The 21,431-nt window shown below is 35.9% G+C and overlaps 1 protein-coding gene across 3 annotated transcripts in view; it reads left to right on the top strand.

Annotated features, from left to right (window-relative positions):
- The window catches only part of LOC132420337 (signal recognition particle subunit SRP54), an 86,686-nt gene that overhangs the window by 26,480 nt on the left and 38,775 nt on the right, over positions 1–21,431 (top strand). The window contains exons 9-17 of one of the 3 annotated variants that reach the window (XM_060004682.1): positions 2,047–2,197; positions 3,275–3,423; positions 3,738–3,838; positions 4,326–4,412; positions 7,878–7,951; positions 8,162–8,270; positions 13,154–13,324; positions 16,677–16,772; positions 17,643–20,582. In XM_060004682.1, coding sequence (XP_059860665.1) covers positions 2,047–2,197; positions 3,275–3,423; positions 3,738–3,838; positions 4,326–4,412; positions 7,878–7,951; positions 8,162–8,270; positions 13,154–13,324; positions 16,677–16,772; positions 17,643–17,734 — 1,030 coding nt within the window. In that variant the 3' untranslated portion in view covers positions 17,735–20,582. Of the gene's footprint in view, positions 1–2,046; positions 2,198–3,274; positions 3,424–3,737; positions 3,839–4,325; positions 4,413–7,877; positions 7,952–8,161; positions 8,271–13,153; positions 13,325–16,676; positions 16,773–17,642; positions 20,583–21,431 lie in introns of those variants that run through there. The other 2 variants (XM_060004681.1, XM_060004686.1) reach the window with 2 other exon arrangements.

The following is a 21,431-nucleotide window of genomic DNA, read 5'->3' as shown; positions in this document are numbered from 1 at the left end:
GAGCTGCATGAGCTGCTTATAAATTTTGGAGATTAATCCTTTGCAAGTAAGTCAGAAAGAGAAAGACAAATACTGTATGCTAACACACATATATGGAATTTAAGGGAAAAAAATGTCATGAAGAACCTAGGGGTAAGACAGGAATAAAGACATAGACCTACTACAGAATGGACTTGAGGATATGGGGAGGGGGAAGGGTAAGCTGTGACAAACTGAGAGAGTGGCATGGACATATATACACTACCAAACGTAAAATAGATAGCTAATGGGAAGCAGCCGCATAGCACAGGGAGATCAGCTTGGTGCTTTGTGACCGCCTAGAGGGGTGGGATAGGGAGGGTGGGAGGGAGGGAGACGCAAGAGGGAAGAGATATGGGAACGTATGTATATGTATAACTGATTCACTTTGTTATAAAGCAGAAACTGACACACCATTGTAAAGCAATTATACTCCAATAAAGATGTAAAAAAAAAAAAAAACTACAGTGAGGTATCACCTCACACCGGTCAGAATGGCCATCATCAAAAAATCTACAAACAATCAGTGCTGGAGACGGAGTGGAGAAAAGGGAACCCTCCTGCACTCTTGGTGGGAATGTAAATTGATACATCCACTATGGAGAACAGTATGGAGGTTCCTTAAAGGTATAAAAGTAGAACCACCATATGACCCATCAATCCCACTACTGGGCATATACCCTGAGAAAACCATAACTCAAAAAGACACATGTACCCATGTTCATTGTAGCACTGTTTACAGTAGCCAGGACATGGAAGCAACCTAAGTGTCCATTGACAGATGAATGGATAAAGAAGATGTGGCACATATATACAATGGAATGTTACTCAGCCTTAAAAAGAAATGAAATTGAGTTATTTGTAATGAGGTGAATGGACCTAGAGTCTGTCATACAGAGTGAGGTAACTCAGAAAGAGAAAAACATACTGTATGCTAACACAGATACATGGAATCTAAAAAGAAAAAAAAGGTTCTGATGAACCTAGGGGCAGGACAGGAGTAAAGATGCAGACGTAGAGAATGGACTTGAGGACACGGGGCGGGGGAAGGGTAAGCTGGGACGAAGTGAGAGGGTGGCGTTGACATATATACACTACCAAATGTAAAATAGATAGCTAGTGGGAAGCAGCTGCATAGCACAGGGAGATCAGCTCCGTGTTTTGTGACCACCTAGATTGGTGGGATAGGGAGGGTGGGAGGGAGAGGCAAGAAGGAGGGGATATGGGGATATATGTATACGTATAGCTGATTCACTTTGCTATACAGCAGTAAATAACACAACATTGTAAAGCAATTATACCCCAATAAAGATGTTTAAAACATTGCTTATAAAAGGGTGTTAAGTGGAAAAGCATGTTTAAAACACTATGTAATACAAGTTCAGTTATTAAAGAAAATGTAAAAAAAATTGAGGAATTCACAGCTCATTCAGAAAAGATACGCAGCAGAATCATACAGGATTTTGGGCTTCCCTGGTGGCGCAGTGTTTAAGAATCTGCATGCCAAAGTAGGGGACATGGTTTCGAGCCCTGGTCCTGGAAGATCCCACATGCCATGGAACAACTAAGCCCGTGCGCCACAACTGCTGAAGCCCGTGTGCCACAACTACTGAAGCCTGCATGCCTAGAGCCCATGCGCCACAACAAGAGAAGCCACCAAAATGAGAAGCCCGCGCACCGAAACGAAGAGTAGCCCCCGCTCACTGCAACTACAGAAAGCCTGCGCACAGCAACCGAGACCCAACGCAGCCAATGATAAATAAATAAATATGGGGGCTATTTATTGTTTTTAAATAAATTTATTTAAAAAAAAAGAATCATACAGGATTTTGTAATTGGAAAACTGATTACTGCTTCATGCTGCTCTAGAAGTGGGTTGTTATATTTAATACTTATTAGATTTTATACTTCTAAATTGAAATTGTGATCATTATGACTTTTTCAGAGTAGATTAAGGGTGCACTAACAGTTTCCAAATTTTTCTTATTTGGAAGTTTTGCTGCTAAGTCATTTTTCCATGTTAAATAGCTATACAGAAATGGATCCTGTCATCATTGCCTCTGAAGGAGTGGAGAAATTCAAAAATGAGAACTTTGAAATTATTATTGTTGATACAAGTGGCCGCCATAAACAAGAAGACTCTTTGTTTGAAGAAATGCTTCAAGTTGCTAATGCTATAGTAAGTAGCTTAATTTAACAACATTATTAAGACTTTGGTTAAATTAATTATAAATCCTGATTGAGTTTATGAACCATATAAATTATTTTTTGCCTGTAAGAAAGATTCCAAGTAATATATTTTTATTTTGGGCTCCTTTGTCTGTATGATAAGGACTTAATCTTCTGTACATTAATATGAAATTTTCATGAGTATTGAAATATTTCCTTTCTCACTTAATCATCTTATTAGTATGTATAAGAAAAAGTAACAAGCAAAAAAAAATGAGAACCTTTAATAGCTGTTGAATTTCCTTTCTGTAAATTATTTAAATTAAATTAAAAACATTTGCTTTAGGTGAATTTTGAAAGATTTTTAAAATGAAGCATTTAAAAATATTAATAATCAATTAGTGTCTCTTTAAAATTGTGATGGAAATAACGGGAAGAAGAAGTGGTTTATAGGTAATCTATAGCACATATTATGAACCCATGTTTTGCCATTGAGGTGTTGGCAGTAATACTTTGTTTAATGATTAATACTAATACATTGTTTTGTTTTGTTTAGCTGTGCCATTATTTTGACCTACGTGAGCAGACCTAAGGGAAATATTCTCATCTGTCCTTTATTTATTTTGCTTTCAGCGCACACTCTTCTACTTTTTTTCTCTGATTTACTGTTGCTATTGCATTTGTCTAGAGTGTGATTCCTCTAGATCATTGCTTAACTTTTTCCTCTTTATTCAGGCCTCAGCTCAAATGTTACCTCCAGACAGGTCTTCCCTGACCACCCTACAGAAAGAAACCTCTCACACCTCAGAACTGATTTTATCTGTTCCATTTTAATTGTTGTACATCTGAAATGTTTAGTTGCCTATTTTTTTATCTGTCTCCAGTGATTAGAATGTAGGTCCCACAAGCATAAGGATTTTCTTATTCATCTCTTTGACTGAGGACATAAATGGTGCCCAATACATAGTACTCCCTCAGTAAATACTGATTGATTGAATAATTATAATAAATATTTTTTATAGCTTCTAATGATGAAATTTGCTTAAAGTCAGTAAAAATATATATCTTTTCTATTTAAATTTTCTAGCAACCCGATAACATTGTTTATGTGATGGATGCCTCCATTGGGCAGGCTTGTGAAGCCCAGGCTAAGGCTTTTAAAGATAAAGTAGATGTAGCCTCAGTAATAGTGACAAAACTTGATGGTCATGCAAAAGGAGGTGGTGCACTCAGTGCGTAAGTATCATTGATGTTATTGTCCCGTGTCTTGGGCTTAGTGTGTGTGTGTGTGTGTGTGTGTGTGTGTGTGTGTGTGTGTGTGTATTTATGGCTTTCTTATTAATCATTTAAAATATATTCCAATGGTGGACCTAGTATGGTCTGTAAAAGAAGTTTAAATAGAAACAGAATTTTGGAGTACCTCTGATACAGTTCTCCTTTAGCTAGTGAGAAGAAACTTGAGCTATGTACCTTTGTCTAATTACCTTTAAAATCTTCTAGAAATTTGTTTTCCTTTTTGAGGTTATTTTGTGTTTTCTTTTTCTTTGCAGAGTTGCTGCCACAAAAAGTCCAATTATTTTCATTGGTACAGGGGAACATATAGATGACTTTGAACCTTTCAAAACGCAGCCTTTCATCAGCAAACTTCTTGGTGTGTACAGTGGTGGGGATATAGAAAAACCTTCAAGAAATAGTATGAATTTTTAGAACAGATTAGGATTTTAATTCTGCCCTCTTGCTAACTAGCTCAGGAAAATAATTTTCTTCTATGATTTATCTTCTTTACCTGCAAACTAAGGATGGTGGTTATCTGCTTCCTGTAGTTAGAGTGGTAAAATGAGCTATTAGATGGAAAGTTCCTTGGAAAAATTTTAGAGCTCAATACAGAAGCATGTGGTTGTAGTAATAGCAGTGATAATGGCAGCAAAACTTTCATAATGTCTCCAGGTGTTTGAGAGCATGGAATTTGGAATTAAACCCTGGGCTGCAGTTCCTGCTTTGTCACTTAACCTCTCCAGCTTCAGTTTTTCACCTATGAAGTGCCTATCTCACAGGCTTATTATGTATGTGCATGCATTTTGCATAATGTAAAACAGATACACTATTGGTTATTAATTTTACTTTTTTGGGTCTTATAGGTATGGGTGACATTGAAGGACTGATAGATAAAGTCAACGAGTTGAAGTTGGATGACAATGAAGCACTTATAGAGAAGTTGAAACATGGTATATGAGTAGCAAAAAGCATTTGATCTCAGATGACTTACCTGGATTTCTTTTGATAAAGCTATAATTTGTTTGAAATGATACATCCATTAAAGTCAATTCTTCAAATGTTTACTGTTTTAGATTTATATATAAATCATTTTAAATCTCAGGCATCTAAGCAATTGTAGAATGGAGTGTTTTTATTTTCTTTCTTGTAATCAAATTGCATTAAGATTAAAATTGAAGCTTTCTTTGGGTTCCTTGGAGTAAAACAGGTTAAAAGTACGTTAGAATACTCTCTTCTGATTTGTTTGTTTACTTATAAATTTTATATTTAATATGTAATAAAACATATAAAAAGAAATTTAAAAGAATGAGATTAAATACCCACACATGTTTTCTTTACTCCACATTGAAGTCAACTCCTATTGAAATGTGATTAAGAGCTCAAGTTTTTTAATCTAACGTGACTTTTTCAAATTACTTAACCTCGGACTACCCTGGTGGTCCAGTGGTTAAGACTCCACGCTGCCACTGCAGGGGGTGCGAGTTCAATCCCTGGTCTGGGGAGTTCCACATGCCGCGGGGTGAAGCCAAATTAATTAATTAATTAATTAATTTGAAAAAAATCATGTTCAAATTACTTAACCTCAATTTTCTTATGTGTAAAAAGTAGATAATACTATCTTCTTCAGAGTTGTGAAGAGTAAATTAGCTGATATATGTAAAATGTCCAGCATGTCAGAAGCATTTAACATATTATTGACCATTTCTGTTTTTCTCAAAATGGTATTACTCTTAATTTCCATGGCCACATACTATCCTGCCTCTTTGCTCCTTCTCATTCATCTTGTCAGGTGCCTATGCCTTTACTTCTCAAATGTTGATGTTTTCCAGCGATCATTCTAGGCCATCTTCTTTCTCTGGAGCTTCAGACTCATATCTGTATGTTTAGATGCTTAGATCTTCCTTAGACATTTAGTTCAGTTTATCCTTGTCTTCCCATCCTAACCTCCCACCCCAATGTTATCATCTATGAATTTAACATCATTTGTCTTGTTGCCAAAGTCAGAAACTTGGATGTTGTCATCAACTCATCTCTTCCTCACTCTGGCCAGTCCTTTTCCGATCAGTCATTAGTCCTAGTGATTCTACCTCCTAATTATCTCCATTCCATCCCCTACTTCCCAGCAACTATGCAAGTTCATCTCTTATCTAGATTGTTTATTCTAAGTCTTTTAACAGATATTCCAGTTTTTTGGACTCTTCCCCTTGGATCAGTTTTTTGGACTTCAGCCGAAATGATCTTTCAGAAATGCAAATTTGATCCTCTTACCTTTCTTAAAATCTTTCAGTAGCTTCCCATTTCCCTTAGAGTAGTTTTGAATGACTCCACTATCTAACCCACATCTTCCGAGTCATGTTTTGACACTATTGTTTTTAGCATTCCGTGTGCTGGTCATGCTGAATTTCTATCAGTTTCTCACATGTACGCTGCTGTCTCTGCCTTTGCCTTTGCTGGTCCCTCTGCCTGTTAGGTAGTTATTCTCTCTTCTTCCTACTTCTGTCCTTCTTTATCCCAGCCAAACCGGCTAACTCCTACTAATACTTCAAGTCTTTCCTTAAATGTGCTTCAGGGACATTCTACCTTATCCTTAGACTAAGTTAGAACCCCCTACTGTATGTTTCCATTGAATCCTGTAATTGCTGTATGAGTCATCACAATGATTTGATTGATGTCTGTCTTCCCTGCTGGAAAGTGAAGGTAGGTTTCATAGCTGTGTTCTTCCTCTTTTATGTTCACAGTACCTAGTACAGTTTCTGGCACTTAGTAAGTCTTTAGTAAATATTTGTTGAATGAATGAATCTATCCTTTATTGCCTGATTCTTTCCCCCTGCTACTACCACACTAAACTGGGTAATATATTCCTAGTCAGTCTGCTTTCTGACTCCTAGATCTCTCTTTATATCTCTGCATTTTGCTTCTGCTTCTAACATTCTACTCCTTTCTGTTATCACCAAGGGCCTCCTGATTTCCAAATGTAGTGACCTTTCTCTTTCCTCTTGGCTCCCAGTATTTAACAGTTTTATCTGCCTTTTATATTTTCAGACTCTTCACTTGGGTTCCATGACAGTGGATTTCTTATATTTATCATAGCTTCAGTTGTCATTTCTGTATAATATGTATTTTAGCCTTAATCTTCTCTACCACTGTTTTATTTTGCATTTCTAGCTGCCGGCTATAACATTTCTTTTAAGATATTATACTGCTAACTTCAAATTCAGAATGCCTAGAACCAAACACCATTTTTGTTTATATCTTTGGACAAAAATAGAAAATAATCTTTCTCCTTTGTCTTGTTCTTTCTGTTTTTCTCCTTAACTGAATTTACATAATGATGAAATGCTCAGATTCTAAGAATATCATTCAATCAACTTTGACAAATGCACAATAATCTACACTCCATCAGGAAATAGAATATTTCCATTACTCTAGAAAGTCTGCTTATTCCCCTTCCCAGTAAATACTTCATATTATAGGAATCCTAGAGTGTATCTTTTTTTCCCACATGGTTTCTGTGACTCAGCATAATATTTTTGATATTCATCCAGGTGGTTGTACTCACCTGTAGCCTGTTCTTTTTTTTTTTTTTAATTTATTTATTTTATTTACTTTTGGCTGCATTGGGTCTTCGTTACTACACACGGGCTTTCTCTAGTTGTGGTGAGAGGGGGCTACTCTTCGTTAGAGTGCATGGGCTTCTCATTGCGCTGGCTTCTCTTGTTCAAGAGCACCGGCTCTACGCGCCTGGGCTTCAGTAGGTGTGGCCCGTGGGCTCGGTAGTTGTGGCTCGCAGGCTCTAGAGCGCAGGCTCAGTAGTTGTGGTGCTTGGGCTCAGTTGCTCCACGGCATGTGGGATCTTCCCAGACCAGGGCTTGAACCTGTGTCCCCTGAATTGGCAGGTGGATTCTTAACCACCGTGCCACCAGGGAAGCCCATAGCCTGTTCTTTTATTGCTGAGAGTAGTATTTCATTCAGAGTCTATCCACTTTCCAGTTCATGGACAGCTAAGCTGTGTAAGAAACTCCAAATAATCTTCTAAAGTGCTTTTGCCCATTTTACAATTCTCATCAGCAGTATATGAGAGTTCTGTTTGTTCTACATTCTCTTTAACTTGTGTTGTCAGACTTTTTAATTTCAGTTATCCTAGTAGGTATAGTTTGTCTCCTTTGTTTTCACATTTCCTGTATTTATGTCCATTTTCTCTGATAGAATATGAGCTTCTTTAGGATAGGATCTATCTGTCTCCACTGTATTCATCCTGTGATCTTGTGTGTAGTAACTGCTGAGTGAATATTTATTGATTGGATATTTTATAAGTGTGCTTCAAGATGAGCCCATGATTAAGGAAAATCATTAGGTTTTATTGACTGGAAATGTTCATTCTCTAATATATCTGCATCATTTATATTGTATTTCAGGTCAGTTTACGTTGCGAGACATGTATGAACAATTTCAAAATATCATGAAAATGGGCCCCTTCAGTCAGATCTTGGTTAGTTATACTAAAAAGTTTTTTTCTAACCTCTTTTGTTTTTGTTAAAATTTCTAAGAACAGATACACTTGCTTTAATTATTTTAATATTTGGGTAAAAATAGATACTTTTAAAACTTAGTATTAACATTAAAGCCATTAGTTAAATGTGAACATTCTGAACAATTAATCTCAAGCTATTATTGATTTTATGTTTAATATATCTTTTAGGGGATGATCCCTGGTTTCGGAACAGATTTTATGAGCAAAGGAAATGAACAAGAGTCAATGGCCAGGCTAAAGAAATTAATGACAATAATGGATAGTATGAATGATCAAGGTAAGGTGGTAGATTATTTGACTTGGAGGACAATGTTCTGAATATCAGTAAGTTGAGAGTTTAACTATATTCTTGTGAACAAGATGGGGAAAATTTAGACTGAAAGATGATTGTTAGGGAGATTTCTAGCTGCTTGAAAGCTCTTGCTCAGAGGGTTGGGATTACTGGGTTGACCTCCGCATTGAGAGAAATGTCTAGTATAGTGCTTCTCCAAATGAGTTCTGTGGAGAGAACACAAGTTCTTTATGGTGTTGATAGAAATAACTTAAAAGGGGAGTTCTGTAGTCAAATAAATTTGGGGGAACGCTGAGTTAAAAAAAAAATACTAGTAAGTTTATTTATTGTATGTCTCCTCAGAGCTCTAATATGCTAACATGAATTGGGAATCTGTAAGAGAGAGATAGTTTATACAGTGTTTACCAGCTTACTTTGCTCTGTAACTCTCAAGGTTTGGTCTTCTCAAGTACACTGCTTTATCTCTAATCCTACATTATCCCTTTCTCCTGTACTTTCAGGTCCTCAGCCCATGAATATCTCTAGACCCATGACTTCTTTATCTTTTTCCCAGTATTTGTAGCACCCTTTCCGATTGAACCCAGCAGGCATGCCAAATATTTATCACCCTTTTGTAGGCCTTCTACTCTTGATCTCTGTTCTTATTTACAAAGAAATACAGGCTTTTGGCATTGAATTCTTTCAGCCTTTGGCTGATTTATCTATGAGATTGTGACAGCCACAAACCATTCTTAAAGCTTTTTCAAGGACCTCTCTCCATCAGTAAAATCCTCTGCTATATCTGCAGTCTCTCCTTACCTACTGACTTTTTTCCCCCATCAATATATAAACATTCTTTCTTAAGTTCACAATTTCACATTTTCTAGGCTTCACTTCTCCCGCATGCTTTTACTCTCTCTTTTCAGTCAAGCTTCTTAAAAGAATGCTTTATGTTCCCAAACTACTGAAATCTGACTTCTCTCCCCACCATTACTGTGAAATAGATCATACAAAGATTTTCAATAACCTTCCACTGGTCTACTCTAATGGATACTCTTCAGTTTTTTTCTTGACCTTTACAACATTGGATGTTAAACACCTTTTTCTCTTGGTTTCCATTATACCATCTCTCCATTTTACCCTTACCTTTATTGGTTTCTTTTTTTTGTTTGCTTTTTTTGTTTTGTTTTGTTTTGTTTGTTTGTGTTTTTGGCTGTGCTGTTTGGCTTGCAGGATCTCAGTTCCCAGATCAGGGATTGAACCGGGGCCACGACAGTGAAAGCCCAGAATCCTAACCACTAGGCCACCAGGGAACTACACATACCTTTCTTGTTCACTTAGTCTCTTTCACTGGTCTCATCCTCACCCAACCTCTTAAATGAATATCTGCTACAGTTTTCTGTCCTCAGCTAGTGTTTCTTATCATTCTGCTCAGTTTTGAATAATTAATCCACATCTATGCTTTGTCTACTACCTGATTATTTTTTGTAGTCTCTACGTCTTTCCTGATCTCTAGGCCTTCATAGTAACCCAAATAATGTTTCTCTCTCATCTGTGTATCTTCAACACTATTAAAAGTTGTGCAGGGCTTCCCTGGTGGCACAGTGGTTGAGAGTCTGCCTGCCGATGCAGGGGACACTGGTTTGTGCCCCTGTCTGGGAAGATCCCACATGCCGCAGAGCGGCTGGGCCCGTGAGTCATGGCCACTGAGCCTGCGCATCCGGAGCCTGTGCTCCACAACGGGAGAGGCCACAACAGTGAGATGCCCGTGTACCGCAAAATAAAAAAAAAAAAAAGTTTTGAATGTAGAATTAATAACTGCAGCCATATCTAGAGTGTTTATTCTGCCCTAGGTACTGTCCTGAGCACTTTACATATTTTAACCCACAACAACTCTTAAGGGACAATTCTGGGGTCAAAATACAATCTAACTGTTACAGATTAGGATACAGGGAAGTTGAGTAATCTGCCAAAGGTCACTAGCTAGGGAATGGAGAGGCTGGGCTTCTGGCTTGAGAGTCTATACTCTGGATCACTTCCTGTCTAGGTGCTCACTGAATGGTGGACAGACATCTCTGTTACACGTTTGAGAGTTTTCTGAGGTACATCAGTTCCAAAATGTAGTGCTTCTGCTTTGGTGAGTGACACTTCCACCTATCTATTCAGTTACCCAAGCTAGAAACTGGGGTCAACTTAGATTTACTGTCTAGTCATTCTATTGATTATGGATATAGAGGTATTGAGATGCCTAACTTTTCTCCTTTCAGTTGTGTCAGTTTTGCTTCGTGTATTTTGAGGCTCTTTTGTTGGGTGCATACACATTTAGGATTGTTATGTCTTCTTAGTGAATTGACCTGACCCTTTTATCATTATGTATGTAATGCTCTCCTTTGCCCTGCTCCACATTATCTGATATTAATGCAACCACTCCAGCTTTCTTTTAATTAGTTGTTTGTATTATATATCTTTTTCTATCCTTTTACCTTTAACCTACCTGTATCATTATATTTGAAGTGAGTTTCATATTAACAACATGTTATGTTTTTTCTTTTTTAATAATTCTGATAATCTTTTAACTGATATATTATTTATATATTAGGATTTAAGTTCTGCCATTTTATCTTTTGTTCTGTTTGTTCACTCTGATTTTTGTTCTTTGTTTTCTCTTTTTTATCTTCCTATGGATTGTTTGAACATTATTTATTATTCTATTTTAATGTATCTGTATGTTTTTTAGTATGTTTCTTTGAGTAGTTTTCTTAGTGGTTGCTGTAGGTATTACAATATATATACATACTTATCACAGTCCATTCGTATCAGTATTTCATCACTTCAAGTACAATACAGAAACCTTAACATCACCTTAGACTTAGTGAGTTATACTTCCTAAGTATTTCTCGTATCTTCTCTCTCCTCTTTGTCTCTATATCCCCTGTGTATGAATTAGTTCATACACTCATCATTCCTTACCTGGATTGCTACAGTAGCCTCCTGACACTTCCCTTTCTCTTTTTTCACTCTTTTTTTTTTTGCAGTACGCAGGCCTCTCACTGTCGTGGCCTCTCCCGTTGTGAAGCGCAGGCTCAGCGGCCATGGCTCACAGGCCCAGCCACTCCGTGGCATGTGGGATCTTCCCGGACTAGGGCTCGAACCCGTGTTCCCTGCATCGGCAGGCGGACTCTTAACCGCTGCGCCACCAGGGAAGCCCTTTCACTCTTTTAATCTGCCTTCCTCACTGCCACAAGAATAATCTTTCTAAACATAACAATTCTGGGATCGAAATCTTTCAGTGGCTCTATGTTGTCTTCGTGATGAATTCCCAACTCCTAAGCCTGGTGTACAAGTTCTGTTATAATTTTGTCCTTACTTACTTTTATAATCTCTTAAATCTCTCAGCTCTTATCCATGCATTGTTCCTTCTACACAAAACTAGTTTCATTTATTCTAGGAATCCATGTTCTGCTTCCTAGAATATCCCTTGCTCTTTTCTCTTCTTTACTTATACTTGTCCTTCAGGACTATACAGTTAAAGAGAAACCACCAGCATGGAGCCTTTCCTGACTTCTTTCTTCTTTGAATTATGTCCCCTTCTGCTTTTTGCTTAACTCTCTCCTATTGCTTGCCAGGATGTGCTGTTATTCGCTGTCTTCTTTCTCTCACTCCATTTGAGCTCTTGGAAGGAATATGATACACATTTTCTAAATACTTTATCATGAAGATGTGGCTTAAAAGCTGCATTTATGAAATGGATTTAGAGGTTTTAACAGACTATAAGTTTATTATGAGATAATTTGATCTTTATTTGTACTACATGAGTAATTAGTCTTCCCCTGGATTTCAGTTCACTTCTGGACAATATGCTTAGAGGGCATAGACAAATTAGAAAATGTAGTTAGGAAATCAGCGTGGTAAATGGGGTGCTAAACCATGTTATAAGAGGAACAGTCAAAAGAGTTGGATATTTGTCACCTCGAGAAAATTCACAGGAGACATCATGGCTCTCAAATAATTTGAAAGCCTTATTCTTTATGCCTGGCAAGGAGACATCTATGCAAAATAGGAAGGAATGTCAGGCAAACATACTTCATTTTAATATGTGAAAATATTTTCCATAATTACGGGTATTAGAATGGCATAGATTGACTTATTTTGGATAGTGGGTCATCTCTCCTGGGGTTGTTAAATCAAAGTTAGATGATCACTTATTGTGGGATATTGTGGAGAGAATGCAAACATAATAGAAATTTTGTTCCTGAGATTGTATGCAACTAATGCCATAAGAAATGTACCTCGTATTCTAAGAGTTATCAAAACACTGGAAGGAATTAACTCATTCTTTACGTTACAAAAGGCGTTAAAAAACTAGTAGTAATTACTTGATTATATAGGAAATATACAATTATTCTGTTGATTATAGATAGAACCTACCTCCTTCTACTTGCTTATATGCCTAAATTTATGATTTAAAGGATAATAGTTATTTAGAGCTAAGGTAAGCACTTTTGTTCCTCTTTGAAATATACCTTATACCTCTGGCATATACTCTGAGGAGCAGTTGGATATGAGATATAGAAAGGGTGGACAAAGAAAATTTTTTCAAAGAAAAATTTTCACAATGTTCTATTTTACTTAAACTGTAGGGTGAGTAGATGTGTATTTGTTTTATTGTTTTTATAGCTTATGGATATTATAAATATTCTTTTGAATATATTCCATGTTTAATTTTTAAAAACCAGATGAAGACACAGCAGATGATAACAACATTTGTTAAATCTGGTTGGTGGTTTCACCACTGTATTTATTTTCTGTGTGTAAGATATTTGCATGTAACTGCTTTGACAATGAATGTTAATTGTGTGTATGTGAAAGTTATTGACCCTTGCCTACAGAACTGGACAGTACTGATGGTGCCAAGGTTTTCAGTAAGCAACCAGGAAGAATCCAAAGAGTAGCAAGAGGATCAGGTGTGTCAACGAGAGATGTACAAGAACTTTTGACACAATATACCAAATTTGCACAGATGGTAAAAAAGATGGGAGGTATCAAAGGACTTTTCAAAGGTAAGAAAAATAACAAGCTCATCATTAGTTGACACACTGAAAGGAAAGAAAGAGGTTGAGAAACTAAAAATCAAAGCCAGGGAGTACTGCCAGTATTAGAAAATACACTGCTGAATTTCATGTTATATTCAAGTACTTCCAGGATTTATAATGCAGTCTGTGATTTATCTGTTTTCAGATTCAAGGTAATAAATGCTAATATTTTAAAAAATCACACTTAATGACTTTATTTTTGTGACGTTATAGTATATATTAAAGAAAATTTAGAGAATATAAGGAAATATAAGAAAAAAATTTAAAACACCCATTACCTTTACTCCCCAGAGAATCCCATGGGTCTTATTGCAAATAACATTTGATATAACTAGTGCTTTTTCTTTTCAAACATCATGACTTTTTTTCCATATTGTCAAATATTCTTCAGAATATAACTTTTAACCACTGAGTACTATTCCAGTTACGCATGTATCTTTGTTTAGCACAGTGCGTCTTTGTTGGATGTTTAGGCTGATTTCATATCAGTATCAGTTCCTGTATCAGTTTCTGTGCAGTCTTCCATGAGGCCAGGGATTTTGTTCGTTTTGATCATAAATATAGTAGATGCAGAATAAGTTTTGTAATAATTCAGTATTTCCAATTTAATGGTCAAATGTTTTTCAATATGTTTTTTCGATTACTCACATTTAACATTTCTTCGTACATTTATTGGTTTGAATTTTCTTGGTGAATCCCCTCTTACTTAGGTTACTTGTCCATTTGTTTTATTTTTTTCCTTATTGCTTTGTAATAACTCTTTAAAATTCTTGGACTATACCTGCAAATATTTTTCCCAAAATTTCATTTGCCGTTCAGCTTTAATTTTTTAAATTAATTAATTTATTTATTTGGCTGCATCAGGTCTTAGTTGCAGTATGCGGGATCTTCGTTGAAACATGTGGGGTCTGTCATTGCAGCACACAGGCTCTTTGTTGTGGCGCGCGGACTCTAGAGCACGCAGGCTCAGTAGTTGCAGCATGCAGGCTTAGTTGCCCCGCAGCATGTGGGATCTTAGTTCCCCGACCAGGGATCAAACACACATCCCCTGCCTTGCAAGGCGGATTCTTAACCACTGGACCACCAGGGAAGTCTCTGAAGTTTTCATTTTTAATGCAGCCAGGCCTTTTGGTTTGGTTTCTTTTGTACTCATAAAAGCCTTCCCCATGTTGATACCACAGTAGTCACCTATACTTTCTTCTACTTGTTGTTGTTTTTTTTTTAGATTTTTACTCTTTATCCCACCTAGAATTTATTTTGCTGTGTATTGTCTAAGGTAAAAAGGTAAGTTTGTTTTTCCAAAGGGTTAAAATCAACTGTCCTAGCCCTCTCTTTAAGGTTTTTTTCTATATCATAAACACTATTAAGGTGAATTTATTATTTAAGAAATATTGATTAGGTAAGCTCCAAAGATGAATAATACCACTGAATAGCTTTAAAAAAGATGGGTATTTATATAAGTTTTCATCACGTTTTTTGATTTTTTTTATTTAAAAATTTTTTTTTGTGGTACGCGGGCCTCTCACTGTTGTGGCCTCTCCCGTTGCGGAGCACAGGCTTCGGACGCACAGGCTCAGCGGCCATGGCTCACGGGCCCAGCCGCTCCGCGGCATGTGGGATCCTCCCGGACTGGGGCACAAACCCGTGTCCCCTGCATCGGCAGGCGGACTCTCAACCACTGCGCCACCAGGGAGGCCCTATCACATTTTGTCTTTGACAGTTTCCTTATTTTCCTTGCCTACTATATCCTATTTTCTTTTTTGTGACAAGGGAGAAAAGTTAGACAAACAAGTTTAAAATTGGTCATAATTCCTAACACCACATATTATTTCAGATAGTGATTTATAAACACATTAAGTCAGTTTAACATCTTTCCCAAATGACCCTGACTGTTCTTGATAGAACTACTGCAGATCTGTTGGTCAGATCTTGTCTAAGCATTAACTGCTCGATAAAGGCACAACCAAGATGAAGTGGGCAGTGGATATGGTACATGTCCTTGTCACATCAAAGTCTTAATAATTTTTCGAAGTTTTAAGTCCTCAGAGACAAAAACTCTTACAACAAATCACCAGTGGTTGTAAAACTCACATCTTACACAAATTTATTAATTATGAAACATTTTTTACAGTTTTTATCATCTTTTATAAAAACACATCTTATAGTTCTTAATTCATTTAATTTAATCATATTAGCCAGCTTTGATCAGAGAATCAGGGTCATCTTTGATTTGCATTTTCACAAATGTTCCTGAGAAGTACCAGAGTTAATGTTCCTTTGAAATAAATAGTTTTGCTGAAGCAGCTCTACTTATTCATTGCTATTGCATCAGTGATGTCTTTGGCTTTCTGTCTCTTAAGAGCACAGCAGTTATTCTCTAAAGGATGCTCTTATCGCTTCTGCCCCAGTGTGCATCTCTTTCATTGGCTGCCTTTTTACTGTGGAGTTTCGACTGAGTGTGTAGAAATTCATTAATAAATGGAGTTGCATTATTCTTTCTATTCTCTGAAGCTTTTTGTTATTTATAATAGCTTCTTAGATATACACATCTTCAGGTTCTCTCAGACTCATTCTTTCATATCCATTTATCAGTAATCCACTCTCTTTCCCAATTAACCCATATCTGTAAAGTTTTTTGTTCGGCATTCTACCATGTCACTATTAAACAATTGTTATAGCTTACTATTAATAACCACTGGATATGGTTTTGCTTATAGTGGCTCATTCACAGGTATAAGTAAAAATGTTAACAAAAATTGTAGCCCTTAAGAAAGTTCCTTAGGGCTTCCCTGGTGGTGCAGTGGTTAAGAATCCGCTTGCCAATGCAGGGGACACAGGTTCGAGCCCTGGTCCGGGAAGATCCCACATGCCGCGGAGCACCTAAGCCTGTGCGCCACAACTACTGAGCCTGCGCTCTAGAGTCCGCGAGCCACAGCTACTGTGCCCATGCGCCTAGAGCCCGTGCTCCGCAACAAGAGAAGCCACTGCAATGAGAAGCCCATGCACCGCAACGAAGAGTAGCTCCCACTCGCCGCAACTAGAGAAAGCCCGAGCGCAGCAATGAAGACCCAACGCAGCCAAAAATAAATAAATAAAATAATTTTTTAAAAAAAGAAAGTCCCTTAATATTGAATTTCACTTGTTCTTTCTCAAAAATATGTATGAAATTGGGATAAAGAGTAGAAGGGGAATATGTACAAATAGAAATAATTGTGTTAGAGTGATAAGATTATAGGTTTTTTTCTTTATATTTACTCAATTTCTATGATACCCTGATTATATTACAGTCTATATTGACTCAAAACCTTTTTTTCTTCAGGTGGTGACATGTCTAAGAATGTGAGCCAGTCACAGATGGCAAAGTTGAATCAACAAATGGCCAAAATGATGGATCCTAGAGTTCTTCATCACATGGGTAAATACAAAGTTGTTGCCAGTTGCTAATACTTGGTTTAGTTTATAAGGGTTGAGTTTTAATATGCCTTTTGTTATATGAAAATCTGTTCAAATAATGTATGATTTAAGTAAAAGGGCCATCTAACTTCTAAGTTGAATGGTTGTAACAGTGCTGTATAAGCTGAGGTTTTATTTACTCCTTTGCTGCTGTTTGTGATTTTTGAGCAAGCTACTTAATCATCTTTTGTTAATGCTTGTTCTGGTGACCTTTTTCCTTAGTTTAGAATCTGGATAGTTTCATTGATTAGACTTTGGAATTATATAACGATTTTGAAAACCCAATTCCACTTTTACCATGTAACCTATAAAAAGTTCTTTAAACTTTCTGAACCTCACTTTCCCCTTCTGTAAAATCACAGGCAATAGCTCGTCAGGAAATTATGATGATTAAATGAGCTAATAGATAGGAAAGCATTTAGTACAGTTCTGGGCATAGAACAGATGTTCAGTAATGGTGAATTGTTTTCTTACTTTAAGTCCTATGAAATAACTACCCCCCATCCCTGCCCCAAATTATTACTATTTACAAGACTCAGACTCCCCAGGAAAAAAATTTTTGTTTAGATTTACTGACTCCCTACTGTGTGACAGGTACTGTTCTGAGATCTCTTCATGTAGTATGTATTTCTCATAATGTGATGAGGTAAGTTATTCATTCTCTTTTATAGATGAGGATACTGGTTATAATACAAATTTTTATGTACTTTAAGGCTGATGCAGTCAGAACCCAGTATATTTTTTTAGAAGTTCAAGTACTTATTAGGCAAAAGTAACAAATGTTTCAAGTTGTGTTTAATAATTATTTGATTTTATTCTACTCTCACTCTAGGTGGTATGGCAGGACTTCAGTCAATGATGAGGCAGTTTCAACAGGGTGCTGCTGGCAATATGAAAGGCATGATGGGATTCAATAACATGTAAAGAAGATGCCTTAATTTAAAATGACTCAGTTGATTACATTGTTTGCTGAGACCTCAGAGTTTCCCTCCTTTTTGCAAACAGGAAATAAAAGTATTTTTCTTGTCTGTCTTGCCCCTTTTCTTTCTCTCCTCATCTTTTTTCCCCCTCCTTTTCTTTTTCCTTCCTTCCTTTTTCCCTCCCTCCCTTTCATATAAGGGAGGAATATATGGTTTTTGTGGAAATCATTATATTTTTGCTTTAGATTTTCTTCTGTTAGTTTTCAGCCATCATAACACATCATAACACTTCTTAAGTTAAACAAATGATATAAAATTTTAGTATTGATACTTAAAAGTTTTTAATTATCTCAAAGGCCAAGCATTGCATTTGTAAACAGTCCTGGTCAATAGTTACATGATGTCTCAATAAAAGTGCTGTAAAATAAACTTCAAAGTCGTTACAAGTTAAGGGGTTGTTAACTTTCTTTATGGCTTAAAATTATCAGTGTATCATGTTAAAAGGCAGACAGAGAAGCTAATATTTAAAACTATTCTCATAAGTGTACCTTTATTGGGACATATGATAGAGTAACCTAACCATTAGTATTAGGAATTTTTGTTTAACTTGGAATAATCAAGATAATTTTGCCATAGAAAATCTTAGGTCTGCCATTTAAATTGAAATTGTGAACTTGGTTACAGTTCACAATTTAATGTTTTGTATATAACTTGCAATTTTTTACTTCATATTTTTGAAGCCTTAATGGCAATATTTGATTTTCTTGAAAAGCCAGTTTTGTTATGTTTCTTACATACCAAAAATCTGCTTGAAGAAATTGATATACTTTGATGATAATAGCTAATGTATAGTCTTCCTAATGGGAATATAACTGCAGATATTAGGCTGTCACTATTATATATTAAAAATAATGAGACCATGACAAGATTGACTTGGTTGTTGGTTACTTTGGATTGCTGCACAGTTCAATTAGGACAATGGCTTTTCAGTAAGTTATGGAATTTATTTAAAATACTAGAATAATTATTATACCTACTCATTATTGACATCATGAAGATAATGGATGTGGTATAACAGTGTATTTTGAACTAGGGTGAACTGATTTTGAACTAGGATGAACTGATCTTCAGCAAAGAATTGATTTGTAGAAGTAGAAGAGAGTGAAAGAAATAGCTAGTTTTTATAGTATTAATTTTTTATAACTCAAGTGTTTTAAAAGGGTCTTAAAATCCAAAGTATCTTCAGAAAATAATTACATAGAGAATGCAACCGATTTTCTTGTTTATTTGGGCAAAGATTTTATATCCCACCAAATAATTTTCACCAGCCAAAAACTTTAATATCCCTATAAAATATTTGTATACCCTGTAAAAATTACGTATCTTGTGTTCTGCAGAAATGTCATCACAAGGTCCAGCTACAGAAATTTGACAATAGAGAAAATATTGTTCTCCAAATTAGTTTCTTATTAAACTGATGCATACCACCTTTTCTGGGCATGCATTTTTGTGATTTCTATCCTCAGGGTACCACTTTTTCATTTTGACCAAAAAAGGAAATGAGACACTTGGCCAAACTGTATGGCTTTGGGCATTGTTGTTAGTATTTTTGGGTGTGATGCAAATTATATTTTTCAGAAGCAAAAATAACAGTGGCAAAGGACAACTAAAGGTCCAGAACATGTAGTTCAGCTTCTATTTCTCTTGTCTCTTCTATAAAATGAGGAAATTGGGGATGTTCTTTGAAATTCTGATTCCATTAATTCCTCAACCTGGCATCTTTTTAGTTACAAAAGCTATCTTTCATTTCTCACAGTTTCTATCAAAGTACTCATTTTTTGAAAGTGTAAGTACTATATACCAGAATTAAATTTTTTAATAATTTGAACAAATGTCCTTTTATTTTTCACTGTTGTTAAAATTGGTTCCTTAGCTTTTTGATATATGTTATATTTCCAACTTAGAGCACTAACTAGATCTAATATCATACAACGTTGCATTCTTCTTGGATTTTATTATAATGTTACTTAAATATGTACAAACATAAAATTAGGTATAATTTCTTGCATTTACAATGATTATGTAATTTTAAAACAAAACCAAACAGAACTTAATTATCAGAAAACTACAATACCTAGAAAAGGCAAATTAATAATTTAATCTGATGGATGTCAGTGTTCTGAAAGTATCGTATTTGCTAGCATGTAAAATATAAGGTGTATACACAATGCATTGCAACTTTATGGAGGAATTTTTTGGAAAAAAATAATTACTTTTCATCATGTAGTAAAAGCAATTTCAAAGTGTGTTACATATACCATTATATTGTTCAAATAAATACAGTGTGTCATAATGTGAGAAGTCCTAAGTTCTGATATGCAGTAATATTGTACTAACCTTGAATAGACATATAACGCACATAGCTAAAAATAAATGTATTGTTATCAAAAATACTGATATAGAGAAGGCAATAAGACCAGGAAATTTACTAGAACTAAAGTTTCATCATGCATATTAATGTTGGAAAAATTACTATAATATTAATACCTTATGTCAGTGAATGTAGAGGTTCTGAAAAGTAAACCATAGTATAAAATAAAATTGAATGATTTTCTTCTACAGGTAGCTTTAGTACATATAAACAAAAATTTGAGTAAAAAAATGGAACAAAGTGTTTAAAATAAATGTGAAGGAATTTCAGCTTGTTGGTTGTGTATGCAGTAAAAGCAAATATTTTACTATAATAAAAAATAATAGCAACCACAGAATTTGAATGAGCCAGGGAGAACCATGGCTAAATAACAACTAAATGTAAATAAGTTTTGGTCTTCCTTAAAACCTGGCAATAATTATTAATAAAGCCAAGTAAGGTGCATATTCAAAACTAGGAAGCCATCATCACAGCTCAAATCTGTTTCTGTTCATTGCTGGCATTCACTGGATTAGAAACGTAGTCATCTTCAAAATTCTGCTCTAAACTCCAGTTACCATGCTCTGAACATTAAGCTATTTGCATTACAGTTAAACCTAATGCCTTTTTTGCTTCTGAGCCATGAGTTACAGGAATGATGGATTTATATCTCAAATTTTGAGGTATTAATTTAAATTTTACTTCTAGATCACCTGTATAGTCTGTGACTTGATGTGATGTGAAATTTTGCTATGAGTCTTTTCCCAACACTTTGCAATTAGGGGTAGATAACAATTTATTTGTGCTCATTGTTGAGTAATTGCTAACCCAAGCCTCTAGTCCCTATCCTTCTCTACTGACCTCTTGTCTGTAATGTGGGCGTATTGAGTACAAGGTAATTTTTGGATGCTTTTAAAGGAAGCTGGTAAATTATGGCACATTTCCTTTAGTAGTATTAATGTGGTGCATACAAGCTGTTGAGGTTGGCATGCCTGTGCTACTGTTAGCAACTCTCATTACTTTTCTTTCTCTTCATTCAAAATCATTATTTGAAGTGCATATAGATCTTTTAGCTTCATTTGGCTTAAAAGTTTCTCTCATTAGCCTAAAACAATGCATTTCTTTTTTTTTTTTTTTTTTTTTTGCGGTACGCGGGCCTCTCACTGTTGTGGCCTCTCCAGTTGCGGAGCACAGGCTCCGGACGCGCAGGCTCAGCGGCCATGGCTCACGGGCCCAGCCGCTCCGCGGCGTGTGGGATCTTCCCGGACTGGGGCACGAACCCGTGTCCCCT

This window comes from Delphinus delphis, chromosome 2, assembly GCF_949987515.2.
Source record: "Delphinus delphis chromosome 2, mDelDel1.2, whole genome shotgun sequence".
NCBI classification, from domain to species: Eukaryota; Metazoa; Chordata; class Mammalia; order Artiodactyla; family Delphinidae; genus Delphinus; species Delphinus delphis.
This window is presented reverse-complemented; position numbering and strand designations above follow the sequence as displayed.